This window comes from Anarrhichthys ocellatus, unplaced genomic scaffold, assembly GCF_004355925.1.
Source record: "Anarrhichthys ocellatus isolate YVR2014 unplaced genomic scaffold, GSC_Weel_1.0 scaffold1073, whole genome shotgun sequence".
NCBI classification, from domain to species: Eukaryota; Metazoa; Chordata; class Actinopteri; order Perciformes; family Anarhichadidae; genus Anarrhichthys; species Anarrhichthys ocellatus.
In genome coordinates this window covers 1-12,500 of record NW_022281047.1, presented here as the reverse complement: position 1 = coordinate 12,500, position 12,500 = coordinate 1, and the positions used below count along the sequence as shown (strand labels likewise).

At 43.8% G+C, this 12,500-nt stretch overlaps 1 protein-coding gene across 4 annotated transcripts in view; it reads right to left on the bottom strand.

The window, feature by feature from the left end:
- Positions 1-12,478, bottom strand: part of LOC116377261 (supervillin-like) — a 12,521-nt gene extending 43 nt beyond the window's left edge. The window contains exons 1-15 of one of the 4 annotated variants that reach the window (XM_031838857.1): positions 10,864-12,478; positions 10,360-10,416; positions 9,258-9,423; positions 8,225-8,308; positions 8,035-8,061; positions 7,528-7,614; positions 6,031-6,211; positions 5,744-5,916; positions 4,812-4,967; positions 2,631-2,767; positions 1,952-2,099; positions 1,707-1,852; positions 1,315-1,490; positions 638-785; positions 1-528 (exon numbers count right to left, since the gene is read on the bottom strand). The exon at positions 1-528 is cut by the window's left edge and continues 40 nt beyond it. In XM_031838857.1, coding sequence (XP_031694717.1) covers positions 94-528; positions 638-785; positions 1,315-1,490; positions 1,707-1,852; positions 1,952-2,099; positions 2,631-2,767; positions 4,812-4,967; positions 5,744-5,916; positions 6,031-6,211; positions 7,528-7,614; positions 8,035-8,061; positions 8,225-8,308; positions 9,258-9,378 — 2,019 coding nt within the window. In that variant the 5' untranslated portion in view covers positions 9,379-9,423; positions 10,360-10,416; positions 10,864-12,478 and the 3' untranslated portion in view covers positions 1-93. Of the gene's footprint in view, positions 529-637; positions 786-1,314; positions 1,491-1,706; positions 1,853-1,951; positions 2,100-2,630; positions 2,768-4,811; positions 4,968-5,743; positions 5,917-6,030; positions 6,212-7,527; positions 7,615-8,034; positions 8,062-8,224; positions 8,309-9,257; positions 9,424-10,359 lie in introns of all 4 variants that reach the window. The other 3 variants (XM_031838855.1, XM_031838859.1, XM_031838856.1) reach the window with 3 other exon arrangements.
- Between the last annotated feature and the right edge of the window lie 22 nt (positions 12,479-12,500).

The window sequence follows — 12,500 nt, the reverse complement described above, 5'->3', positions numbered from 1 at the left end:
GTTTTTACTAAAAACTAGGATCTTGTTGTGGCTTCTAAAGCAAATGATCTCATCAGTAGCGTTTTCAGTCTGAGCATTACATTTTCTCAGAAGTTACAGATGGGCTGAAATTACCCGACTTGTTCGAGTTATTAAGAAGCACTTAAATAAATAAATGAATAAAAATGTAATACTATTGTCTATTGAAATGGAACCCAAGATCCCCAGGTGTGTGTGTGTGTGTAAAAGTGAAAACCAAGGACACTGACCCGCAGCGCTGACCATGTACTTCCACTTCATCACGTATGTGTCGCCCTCGTGAAACTGGCCGATGCTCTGGCACGGCAGGCGGCTGTAGTCAAACTCCAGGATGTGCCACACCTCCACCGCCAGCGTGCTGATCTCGTAGCTGCGCCACTCCTCGGCCTCCACCAGGCCGTAGCCCCGCCCTACGTCGAACCCATCCAGTCTGGTGCAGACGGGCGCCTGATGGACGGGCAGCATCAGGGAGGCGTCGTAGGCACGGGGCTGATCGGAGGTGGACTGCTCCTGGGGTAAAAAGACGGACGGAAAGGGCATTTCATACTCTACATTATCGTCTGTGCCACAACGGTTATAGTCACAGGACTTTGACGATACTGAAGTACTTTTTTGATACCTTCTGATCGGCGATGTGGTCGTTTTTTGCAGGGCTCGGTGTTTTCCTGGAGTCGCTCCAGTCCAGGAACTTCTCTTTGAACAGGGTGGTTTCGTTGTGCTGAGTCAGCCTGCCGAACACGGCCCAGTCAGGTCGACCCTGACCTTTCCTTTTGGGGGAGGAGGATGCAATCCGTCAGGGACACAATGCCAGTGCTTCAATCAAAGGTTCTCTATACACTGTTGTAGCAGTAGCTGTGGCATTCACTTGTACTGAAGCTGTGACCATCTATCTATGCTCTCTTCAAGCCACAAGACTCCTTTGACAAAAACAGTAATTTTACCTCACAGAACACAGTAGCAGCTGGTCTACCGCTTCCTGGATCTGTTCGTTAGTTTGTGTTGTTGTGTGACTTTAGTATTTTAGAAGGGTTAGTTCAGAATGACCAAAATCACTTAATAACACAGCAGTACATTGTCCACAGCAGTACATTGCTTTGCTCCCGTGCTGGTACTCCTGTATGTTTCTCCAAACTCCATCTACAGTAGATAAAACACTGACTATGAAGCAGTATCTCATACAACCCCACATCAAGAGATCCTACCTACTCTTAGTAACTATCCTTTTAAAGTTTGTGAAATCTCCTCAGCCACAGACAACATTGTAAACACATAATGATGAAGTATATGTTTTCTTACTTGGGTATGAGAGGGTTGCACTCCCCCGGGTCGAGCGGGTTGATGTCACAGTTTGTGTAGTCGAAGGTGCCGTTCCACAGGTGCTTTGCCAGCTGGAAGGCCACCTTCCTCTGTGCCAGTGTCACTTCCTTTCCGTGCCATATGTACATCTCGCTGCCAAAGTCAAACACCAAAACCTGCGCAGAAACACAGATAGTCTTCCTTATTTTTCCAATCCAACAGTAGCAGCAGGCTTAGCTCTCTCCCACATTGTATTTTTTTTTTTAAATCACCATTGGGTGGCGCCAAAGTACAACATACTAAAATCCTACATATAGAGGCCTTTAGATCCCTGGATGATTTACAGTTGTACACATTTAACATGCATTTAGCCTCCAGTCAGGTGATCTGACCTCCTTGGGGTTGAGCAGGGAACAGCGAGGCACTTTGGCCCAAAAATCGTCATCTGGGACCAGTTTGTCATCCATCAGGCGGTAGATACAGTTCGTCTCCACAATGGCCCCCTCGTACAGCTCGTCTTCATCTGGTGTTCCTGCAGCTGCAAGAAGAAAAAGACCAGGCCATCAGCTTGAGTTCCATTGCTCTGGGGACTGTTTTCCTCGAGGTTGGGTTTATTACCCCAGATACGAATCCTTACACTGATAACTCGACTGCCCCCCCAGAATCTTCCAGAAGTCCTTGGCAGTGTGGCTTTGCGTGCCGACACCTTCCTCGATGTCCTGGACGTAGTTGGCTCGGCAACCCAAGTCTCTCTTCCTCTGGATGAAGTTTGCTAACTCTGAAGCCTGAAAAAAAAAAAAAAAAAAACTGGTATTAAATTATATGGATGAGTTTGGTTGATTCCAAAAACGCAGGTTCTTTGCTTTTTAATAAACTTCTTTTATATAATTTTGAGCTCCATCATTTAGAGTTCAAGTTCACTACTCAGGAAGACGAGTCTACAAACTTTAATGACCTAAACTCAAACAACCCCTCATAAAAATTGAGGTCCTTCTACGTACAATTGAGGTCAGCGCTCTGTTCAGCCAATCACAGGTCAGCAGAGCAGTCTATGAACAATAGCCTTGTTTTGAGTCCGTTTCCTGCAACAACTCGCAGACACACACACATTTCCTTATAGTCAACACACACTTCTGCTGCTGCTGCTGCTGCTGTGCCACCGTTGCTTCCTCCCAGCGCTGTGTGTTTACATCCTGCACATTAAGCCCGCCCCACATAACCCCCGCCCTCACTCCACTGTGTCCATGTGAACGAAACCTGCGTCTATCCGAGTTAGTATTCCCTGTCATCTGGCAGCGCTCCAGAGCCGGACTCGCCTTGTTCTTCTCGATGACGTTGGCGAATTCCCCGGTCCAGATGAAGCAGAGGTGTGGTGTGACAAGTAGGAAGCAGTCGCCGCTGTTCAGGGAGGACGCTCTGGGTTCCACCAGCCTGGTCTGGACGTGCCGTCTGCCTGGTGTTACATGGGCGGGGGACAACAACAACACACAGGACAGGTGGCTTATCGGTGACCGCTCTGATTCAGCATGCCTGGATTATCATACTGGGGGTGTCGGGGGGGGGGGGGCGCAACGATGTGCCAGCCACCGACATTTGGCCCTGTACATGTATGGACGTGTATCTGCCATGTCAAGTACCCATCTCTATGAATTCTCCTTCCAGCTAATTCATGTAGCCAGGACAGTTTGTTGACTACATTAAATCATAAATGCTGCTCATTATAAACTCTAAGGGTTTTTTAGGGGCCTCAGTGACTCACAATCCCATTGGCTCTTCAGGTGATCTAAGCAGCAGCTATTCTAAAAACACCACTCTCAACACTGTCAGGTCAGGACGGCTAGTCTTCTAACAAAGCGCGTCCCCCCCCCCCCCCCCATACATTTGCTCTGGATTACAGACAGTGGTGTTTTAAGGAGCGGATCAGCCCAGGATAGTGTGAGGTGACCTGGGGGGGGGGATTTAAAGCCACAGCTGTCACCGGCAGACGTGAGGAGGAGGTGCAAGGACACCAAAATAGACCAGACTCCTATTTTAGATATCCTCTTGAAAGGACACTCTCGAAGCAGCATCCTTCAAAAGCTTTGTGTAAGACAGCAGCCATTTGTTTTTCTATCCTCTTAAACAGCCGAACGTAATCGCTGGTCAAACTGCTGCGTAGCATTTTTTTTTGTCTCTGCGAAAACAAACAACCTCATTTAAAAAGATCAGGAAAATGTAGGCAGATGTTTTGGATCCCTTCCTGCTTGGCTGGCTTGTTAGTTTAGTAAACATGTTGCATCCTCAAGTATGTCTATTTAAAGAGACTTCCCTCAATCTTACTTTTGTAAGGGTTGTGCTTTCAACAGAAGACAGATATTTCTTGGTGTGACACGATGGCCTCTGTGCCCCCTCAGGACAAATCCTTATAGAGTGGTGCAAGGAAGACGTATTTTTGTTGGCCAACCTCGGAAGTTAGCATTGGAATAGTTCCTTGGATTTTTTGCAATGGATTTTGGATTATTGAAAAAATAATTCTCCTTGGTAAACAACTTTTCAAACAAGATACTTAAGTATGTTGTTCAACAGGATAATCTTAAATGAACGCCACCTTTATGATAGTTGAAGCGTAAACGCAATCGGCAGAAGTTAAAACGCTAACGTGAGGCTATAACACCACAGTCGCTGACATATTTTATATCGAAGAACAAACCTTATTTCAGGCGTTTAACCAAAAACCCATTTAACAAACCCACCTACTATGAGACGAGGGAGCCGGAACTTGCTAACTCATTTCTAAGTTAAATGACTTATTCCTATACCACTCTATTAGTTATACCATTGGTCCCTGGTTCTCAACTGGTGCTGGGTTAGCGTCCACAAATTCAGTAGGGTGCATTCTGGCTGAGTCGCTTTAAAAAAACAAAACAGTTAGTCCAATTAAATTTTGAAGTGTGCTGAATTTGAACTCCAAATTCTGAACAGTGCCGTTATGTTCATCAGCCAAGCTAACGCTAGTGGTGTCGCTCTGGTAACGGCAATGCACAAGATGTCACTCGAGTAGCAGGTGCTATTACATGCAACTTTTAGGTACACCTAGCCCATGGCAAATTCGCGCGGTTGTTATTGCCCTAATTTCGCTCTCCAGTTGCAATTCTTATAATTACTTTGTTTTCATTTTGTGAAGTAATATGGAAACAGGCAGCACAGAGGTTAGCACCCTTTCCTCACAGGATGGAAGGAAATGAAACTAAAGGGGAGTTAAGTTAGCCTAAAATGTGAACTTGGATGTAGACCTGTTTTTAGACATTTTTATTAAATACTATTGGTTTACATTTATGAAAAGACAGGCCTGTGAAAATGTGGGCAAAGATGGCAATTGGTATTATAACCCTAGGGGATTTCAGTGAGTGCCCATTCAGTAGGATACAGAAAAAAAAAAAAAAAAAAAAAAAGACCCCGTTGTGGGTGCAGGTGCATCTGACTGTCTATGGTCTGAGCCACCTTCTCGCTCCACTGACCTTTGACCTGTAACAGCATGAGTTTCTTGTAAGGCACGGCGCTGTTGTTGGACATCTGCTCAGAGATGTTGACGCTGCGCAGGTTGACGTTGCTGAAGTTCTCCTTGCTGGCCAGACCGGCCAGAGCCACGTCAGAGAAACCGGAGTTCTTGTTCACTGCAGTGAGCACAACAGAGACACACGGAGAGGGGACATGAGGCGGAAGAATACATTCAAGTCATTTCATTTACCCCCCTTTATACAGATGAGACAACGGCTGGAGAGTAAATGACCTTTTCATGCCAGACTAACCCGGTCTCTATACGACTGTAACAGATATAGAACACTCCAGAGACAGTTTAAGTGTAATTCTATTGCTGTCAGAGGAGGTGATGGAGGAAGTTATGGGAGTAGCATGACATTGTCTTTGTAGCTTATCTAACGTTACTCTCAAAACAAGCTACAGACCTCGTCCAGCTTTTGAGGACGACTCTGCACAATGACAGGAAACTGACTCCAGTCCCAGATGTAGGTCATTCGACCATTAACAGACTGCGTATAAGTGACGCGTGATTTAGATGCATGTTCAGCTCTTTCTTGTGTTGTTTTAAACACTGGAGGAACAAATATTTTTGTCAATATTACAAAGACAAGAAAAAACCGACAATTATTGCACTTGGACAATTCTGATATTTCATAAATAAATTTCATATTTCTGTAGGCGCACATTTATAAAAGCTCATGTATTTTCACACCACTTTCACATGAACGTGAAGGTGGCGGGCCAAATCAATGGACTTATAAAACATTCAAGGTTTAATATTGTAATGTCAAAATTGATATTGACGGTGTTGTGCAAATTTTGAAGAAAAAAAAGGAGCCAGTCACATGTTGCGTCCCTGCCCGGTTTTGGTCTCCTGCATTGTCCCAGCCCCTCGTCCACCCTCACTCACTCTTCTCAGCCTTCATCCTCTTGCTCTCCAGCAGGCCGATGTTGAGCCTCTGCTCCGTGTACTCGTGTCTGATGTCCTCCCTGGCGGCCAGCATCTTCAGAGGGTTCCTAGACGACTGGACGTTACGCGCCGGGCGCACCGCCCGCTTGTGCTGCTCCATCTCCGAGGTCAGCCTGGGGAGGGTGTCAGAGGGGGAGGGGCGCGGTCGACAGAGGGGAAAATTAAGAGTCTCACAATGATGTCGGGCTTCTTACTTGAAAAATGACCTCCGGCAGGTGAGAGCTTACTTTGGCACCTGGGGGCCGAAGATGGCATCGAAGTCGTCGAAGTCCATCTCCACCTTGTTGGTGGTGGCGGGGTGCTCCTCCGCTTGGCGGTAGAACTTGGAAAAAGTTTCGTCCTCGAGGGCCATCACCTCCTTCACCTCCTTCTGTGTGACTGTGATGGTTGCTTCTGGCAGTCCAGACACTGAGGGGAGACAAGATGAGGCCGGGTCAGGATCATGTTACATCCAGAGTTCATTGAAGTTACTTAAGCATCACCGAGCTCGTGTATTGCTGATGGAAGATGTGCTCATTTATATATTTATGGATAAATTAAAAAACAAGATTGTAACTTTGATTTGAGGAAAACTTTACAGTAATATAGTAGAAGTCTTACTTCTATACACAAATCCTCCGTGTTCTTATCATATCAAACCAGATTTTGTGAAACTATCTTTTTATAATTTTGTCTTAATTTGTCATTTTCTGCACACGCCTGAAATGACCTACAAACACACAAAGTAGTAAATATTAGTTGTTGTTGTTGGTTTATTAACACAATTCATTATTTTAATTTGGCTGGGCTGTGAAAGATACATGATCGTCTTTCGTTGCATTTCTTTCTTTTATATATATTTTTAAGTATATATATTTGACCCTATTTTGCTGTTGAAGCCTGAATTAAAGAACAACACGAGGAACATGTGTGCCCCGTCTTCACAACAAATCACAATCGATCATCAATTCCCCCATTTAATGTCAAGACATTAAGCAGGGACTCTTATTTTTCTTTAATCCATACTGTATGTGCTCACATGCTCGTGTGTTCTTCTGAATATTCATTTTAAACATAAGTAGGGTTTGTTATGGTTGTAGAAAAGTTGAAGGAAGGTTGTTCTTACACTTCGATTGGCATGAAAGTTAAAAAAAAAAAAAACAATGTTGCCAAAGCATAAAAAGTACACAATAATACAAATATATTAATTAATAATATTATAGTATTAGGAATATATATATATATATTTTTTATATATCACTCTCTGGGCACATATCTAATCTTGTGCTACTGCAGCCTTCCATTAACACAACTGCCTTGAATGAAGGCAGACCTAGTGAGATGTACTGCTGTTGTGACTTTCACGTAAAACTGACTCTGGTGCTTCTTCTAACTAGAGGCCGACATGTTAAATTGCCAGAACATTTATGTGCATGTGTAAAAAAAGGTCCTGTTAAAATGTGCTTGCCGTAACCAGCAGTAGCCACAGTACTGAACTGTTACAGGTTATTTCTGGGATATAATAAAAGCATGCCATATCTTCAAGGAAAAATAGATTCTCTCTTCTCAAATGAATTGGAGAATACCGCATTTAATTCATTACGTTTGGTCTCGGTTACACAACTGATATCCATCAGGAGATTTAACTCTGTGTAAGAATCTATAATCGATTGCATGTTATAACGCGGGAACATTTTTTTTCTCAGTGAGTGAGCAGAGTAGACAGCGTGCTAAACGAGATTGACCTTTGCTGTTGAGCTTGCCGAGGAATGACTCCAGTTTTTCCAGCTTCATGTCTGACTCCAGGTTCAGATCTGGCACGGCCTTGATCTCTGCGCGCACGAACACGCACACGCACACACACACACACACACACACACAGTTTGAGCCATAAATTGACTCTGATTGTAGCACAGATCCAACTGTATCTGTAAACAGGCAGGAAGTCTGAGCTTTTGTTGTTCAGTGATGCCGATTTGGAACAATGACTGAGCATGAATGAACAGTTGCACACGGTCACTATGAACTTATCTGAACATATATTTATTGCACGTCACAAGCATTTTAACAACAATAAACAGCCACTGAATATGAATCCAGACTCATGCATGTGGATGGTAACATTATCCAATGGTTTATATCCTATTAGGCTTTGATAACCTAATAGAAGTGGTGATTTTTTTGTGGTTCTGGTGATGATGAACATTGCATTCAGTGCAACATCGAAATAAGAAAATAGAAAAGGAATAGACCTTCCATATCAGACGACATCTCCATGTCTTGTGAAAGCGAAGCAAAGACAAATAAGATGTGACCCAGAATCATTTTCAAAACTCTGCATTTGTCAGCTCAGAATCTATCCATCTAAGTTCAAGTCAACAATTCAGCTACTCAACTGTGTGTAGAATTGGGTTTGGACAGTGTGCTTGGTGTCAAACTGACCTTCTTGAGGTTTGGAGATGGCAAGGCTGCTGTTCTTGGGTTTGGGGGACAGAGGCGACTGGAGGGCTGATGGGGAAGCCAACCCTGTTGTAAGAACACAGACAGGTATGAACATCCAAAAATGCATGATATGGTTATCTGGTATGACATGTACAGTTTGTGAAAAACAAATCGGATATTATTTGTGGTCCAGTTTGATTTTATAAGCCAAAGATTGCGATGTCACTAGAACATTGGTTCGATGTACACCAAAGAACAGTTCGTACTTGAAGACGCTAGCACTTTGCTCAGTGTTAACTAATGTAGAGGAGTAAACACAGCTAAACATAGGTGGGATGGACCCCTGTATTATTATCATTAATAAAATGGAGGAGCTTTCATTTACAGAACATCGCGAGGCGTTGCGTCATGATGTAAGAGTCTCGAAGGACCGCTACGACCTGCAAGGTGAGGGGCAGGTGACTGAAGGGGCTAGCTGAGCTAGCGGGCTAATGTGTTAGCACTTTTAGTGCCAGTTGACCACTGTTGCATGATGGTATGATGTCATATTTGGACTGAAGTTGATAGCTTTTTTAAGTTTGTTTCTCTCGACTATACGTTTGCAACTTTTCGGATCGTTTGAATGACAATTTGTGAAAACCGACTAGAGGTCAATGAATATAGAAACAGCCTGTTGCTAAATGAGCTTCACCGACGGAATCGCATTGCTAGGCAACAGCTCGTGTTCATGTTTACTTCCTGTCTGCTTGTGTCATTCACATACACTGCAACGAGAAATAGAGAAATACACAGATACATTTGGAATATTAACGTTGACTCTGAAATGGTCTATACAGAGTCGGATTCATTTTTCATGGACAGTGTTTTATGCACTTTTGCACCGTTTATTCCCCCCAGCTGATAACTGGGACGAGGTCTTTGCAGGAATCCGGGCAGAAAGCAGACTCTGAACTGCAGATGGGCATGTCTGCATGCGCCTCCGAGAGAGAAGGACTGTAGAGGATATGTGTGTGTGTTCAGTTTCCCCTCTGACCTTTCTTCACCATGCGAGCGGCCACCGTGAACTGGGTGGAGTCGTTGGCGGCTCCGTGGCCTTTCGTCTTCCAGGCCTCCTCTTGGGCTACGATCAGCCGCTTCCTCTCCTGGATGGACATCTGAGCCTCGATCCCCTGGCACTCTATCTCCGCCTCAGCTAGTCTCTGAGAAGGGAGAGAAGTCACCGTCAGTTACAATAAAAACACTCCCGATGGACTGAAAGTTAAAGGACTAATCCACCTCAGGTTACGACGCTTCAGTTTGTGGTGACCCATACATTCCAGGAAGCATTTCGGGAGTAGGTATCCACAACAGTGCTTTGTGTTAGACTCTTCCTGGAATGACTGGGGCACTTGGGACTTTGACAGAAGGAGTAGATCCTTGGAAGTACGTTGTCACACTAACCTACAGCAAAAGGAAACTAGAATGACCGCCTTGTGGCCGTGTGCCTCCGCCAACCAAAGCTGCTGTTTACATCCACGTCCTTCCCAAATGTTGTCCCTTTGTCATAATTAGAATATGAATTCTTGCGTTATGGCCTAAAAGCATATTTTGTGAGGTCACAGTAACCTCGATCTTTGAACACCAAAATTGAATCAGGTCCTCCGAATCAAAAGAAATTCCCTCAGGGCGTTCCTCAGGTATCCCTTTCACAATGGACGGACAGAGGGACAGACGGACGGACGACCTGAAGACATTACGGCCACGGCTATCACCGTAAAAAACAAAACAAATACACCATCTGCCAACACAATGGAACCATCTTAAGTTGCCATTGGTTGTTTGTTTAAAGCGTTTAAATGTGGATAAATTCCTTTAGGCCACATTCACAAACAGACAAGTACCCGAACACAACGAGGACACCAATGGGGGGAGATTAATACACAGGAAGCCCCTTAATCCCCGTGTTTCTTTTCCACTGGGTGACTTTAGAAATGTTTTTGTGTCACTCGTTAAAGTTCAAATAAAAGAAATGTTAGTTAACAAAGTGAAGACAAAGAACAATAGCAGACAGCGTCCTTTAATTGCAACTTAACCCATTTGGTCTAAATACTGATTTATGTTGCGAGAGCACTTCATACAACATTGACAGTGGTCACCTTTCGTCTCCAGGGGTGTCTCTCGTCCACCCGCGTGGGTCTGGGCGATCTGATGGTCTTCACAAACCAGAGGCGTGGGATGAGGAAGGTAAGAAAGGATGAGGGTTTAGAGAATGGAGGTTGAAGAGATGGTAGAAAATGTCCAAGCTCTGCACAAGCACCGGATGCCACAGGGGGCCGCCATGCTGACCCCGCGGGCAGAAGTGCTGAAGCTTCAGGAAGGGGATGTTTTAGAGGTGCGGAGGAGCAGGGCGGCTGTGAAAGGACTGTGAGCATAACGTGCACACGCCATGCCAGCATGGTTGCAGCTGAGGGGGCAAAAAAAAGGACCACACACTTATGGCTGAAGAGCTTTTCTGCAAACCCTCACTCTCTGTTTCAGGGAAGACGCGTGTTAAAACGAAGGGGGTTTGCATTTCAGAGCTTAGTTAGGTAGCCGGGGGGGTGGGGAAGCAAAGCAGAGGGCGAGCATGGCGTGCAGCAGGAGCTGATGCGGCTTCCTACCTGGCTGGCCGAGTCATCGGGGGATGGAGAGCGGGGAGGAGGCTCAGGAGGAGGAGAGAAAGTCTCCTATAGAAACACAGCCATGGAGAGAGGACGCAGTATTTAAAAAGGGGCGTTCCAAAGATTCTATTAACCTCCGGTGATGTCACAGTGATAACGTCAGGGTTATCTCAGCTTGAGCTTGGAGACCACACATTTATAACAGGAGGCCCGTGTAATAAGCAAGCGGTGTAAGGTTAGAAAGAGGTGGGCAATGCATTCTGGGAAGTGTAGGATGCAGTGTTCTTAGAGCTTTACCCAAGCTAGGAACTAAAAGTCAAGATACCTCAATCTCATTTCCCACAAGTCCCTAAAATGTATGACACTTTATGAAACTCACTGAACAAAATAACAAAATGAAAATCACTTTTTTCATTCATGTCACTGTTTAGTTACATTTAGTCTAAACTGTAATGCCCTTCTTAATGATTTCCAGGTGTGTAATTATGGTAGAGAACACAAAATTCCTTTTACTTTAAACCAGCAATAATTGAATTATTAAAAAGTTCTAAGCTGCTAAATGCTCCACTATGATCACCAGCTAGTGGCTAACTCTGTCTGTTGTTTCAGTCCAGCATAGTTGGTCTATCAGAGGGAAACCGGAGCGCTGGTTGATAATCCTCTTATCCTGTCACATAATACATCACATCATTTGATCCATTGTTCAGATAAAATATTGATTAGTCCAGCTTAAAGTTTGTATGTTTTCTCTTGAGAAATTGAGTCTGCTTGAACATGATAATCAGCCTTAAAAAATGCGATCTCAAATATTACTAATAAGAGGGGATTATAAAGTCTGCAACGTAATGTGCCTTTTGTAATGTTGGATACATTTTGGAATGCACATTTTCGATAAGTAAAATCTATATTGAATATACCTTTTACAGAATATATGACATATTAAAAACAAAAGACAACTACAAACATTATAGAGGCCAACTAAGGAAACTGGAATTTGATAATTATAATTGCATTTTATTTCAGTTTATAGTCTATATAAACATGTGCTATGGCCTTTCTGTTATCTTATCTATTTGCATTTTTTTTTAATATTCATATATTTGTTTGCTATTTTACGTTTGTATAATTATGATTATTATAATTTGTCTTTACACATGTGGGCTTGTGTGTGGGTGTGTAGATGTTTGATATTACCATAAGACAATAAACACGCACAAAAAATCCCTCATGCGTAATATTTGCATTATAGGAAAATAAACTCTTCTGTGTCATTAAACAACTGCATTCACAGAAATATTACGAGGATATGCCCCGACATGGAGAGCGATAAGGATAAGGATTACAGTCCTACTCTGGCCTTCATACATGGCTCACATTAGCAACGAATTATCTCTGGAAACGTTATGACGATTAGAGAAGAACACACTTTAGACACACAGACTGCACATCCAGTGTGTGAGAGACATCCTTAACATAATTCTGAAACCCAACGAGAAGAAGGTGTGATGAATTAGAGAACACTGTCACCATGATTTTAAGGGAAACACCCAAACACAGCACCACTACCAACACCACCACTACCAACACCACCACACACACACACACACACACACACACACACACACACACACACACAC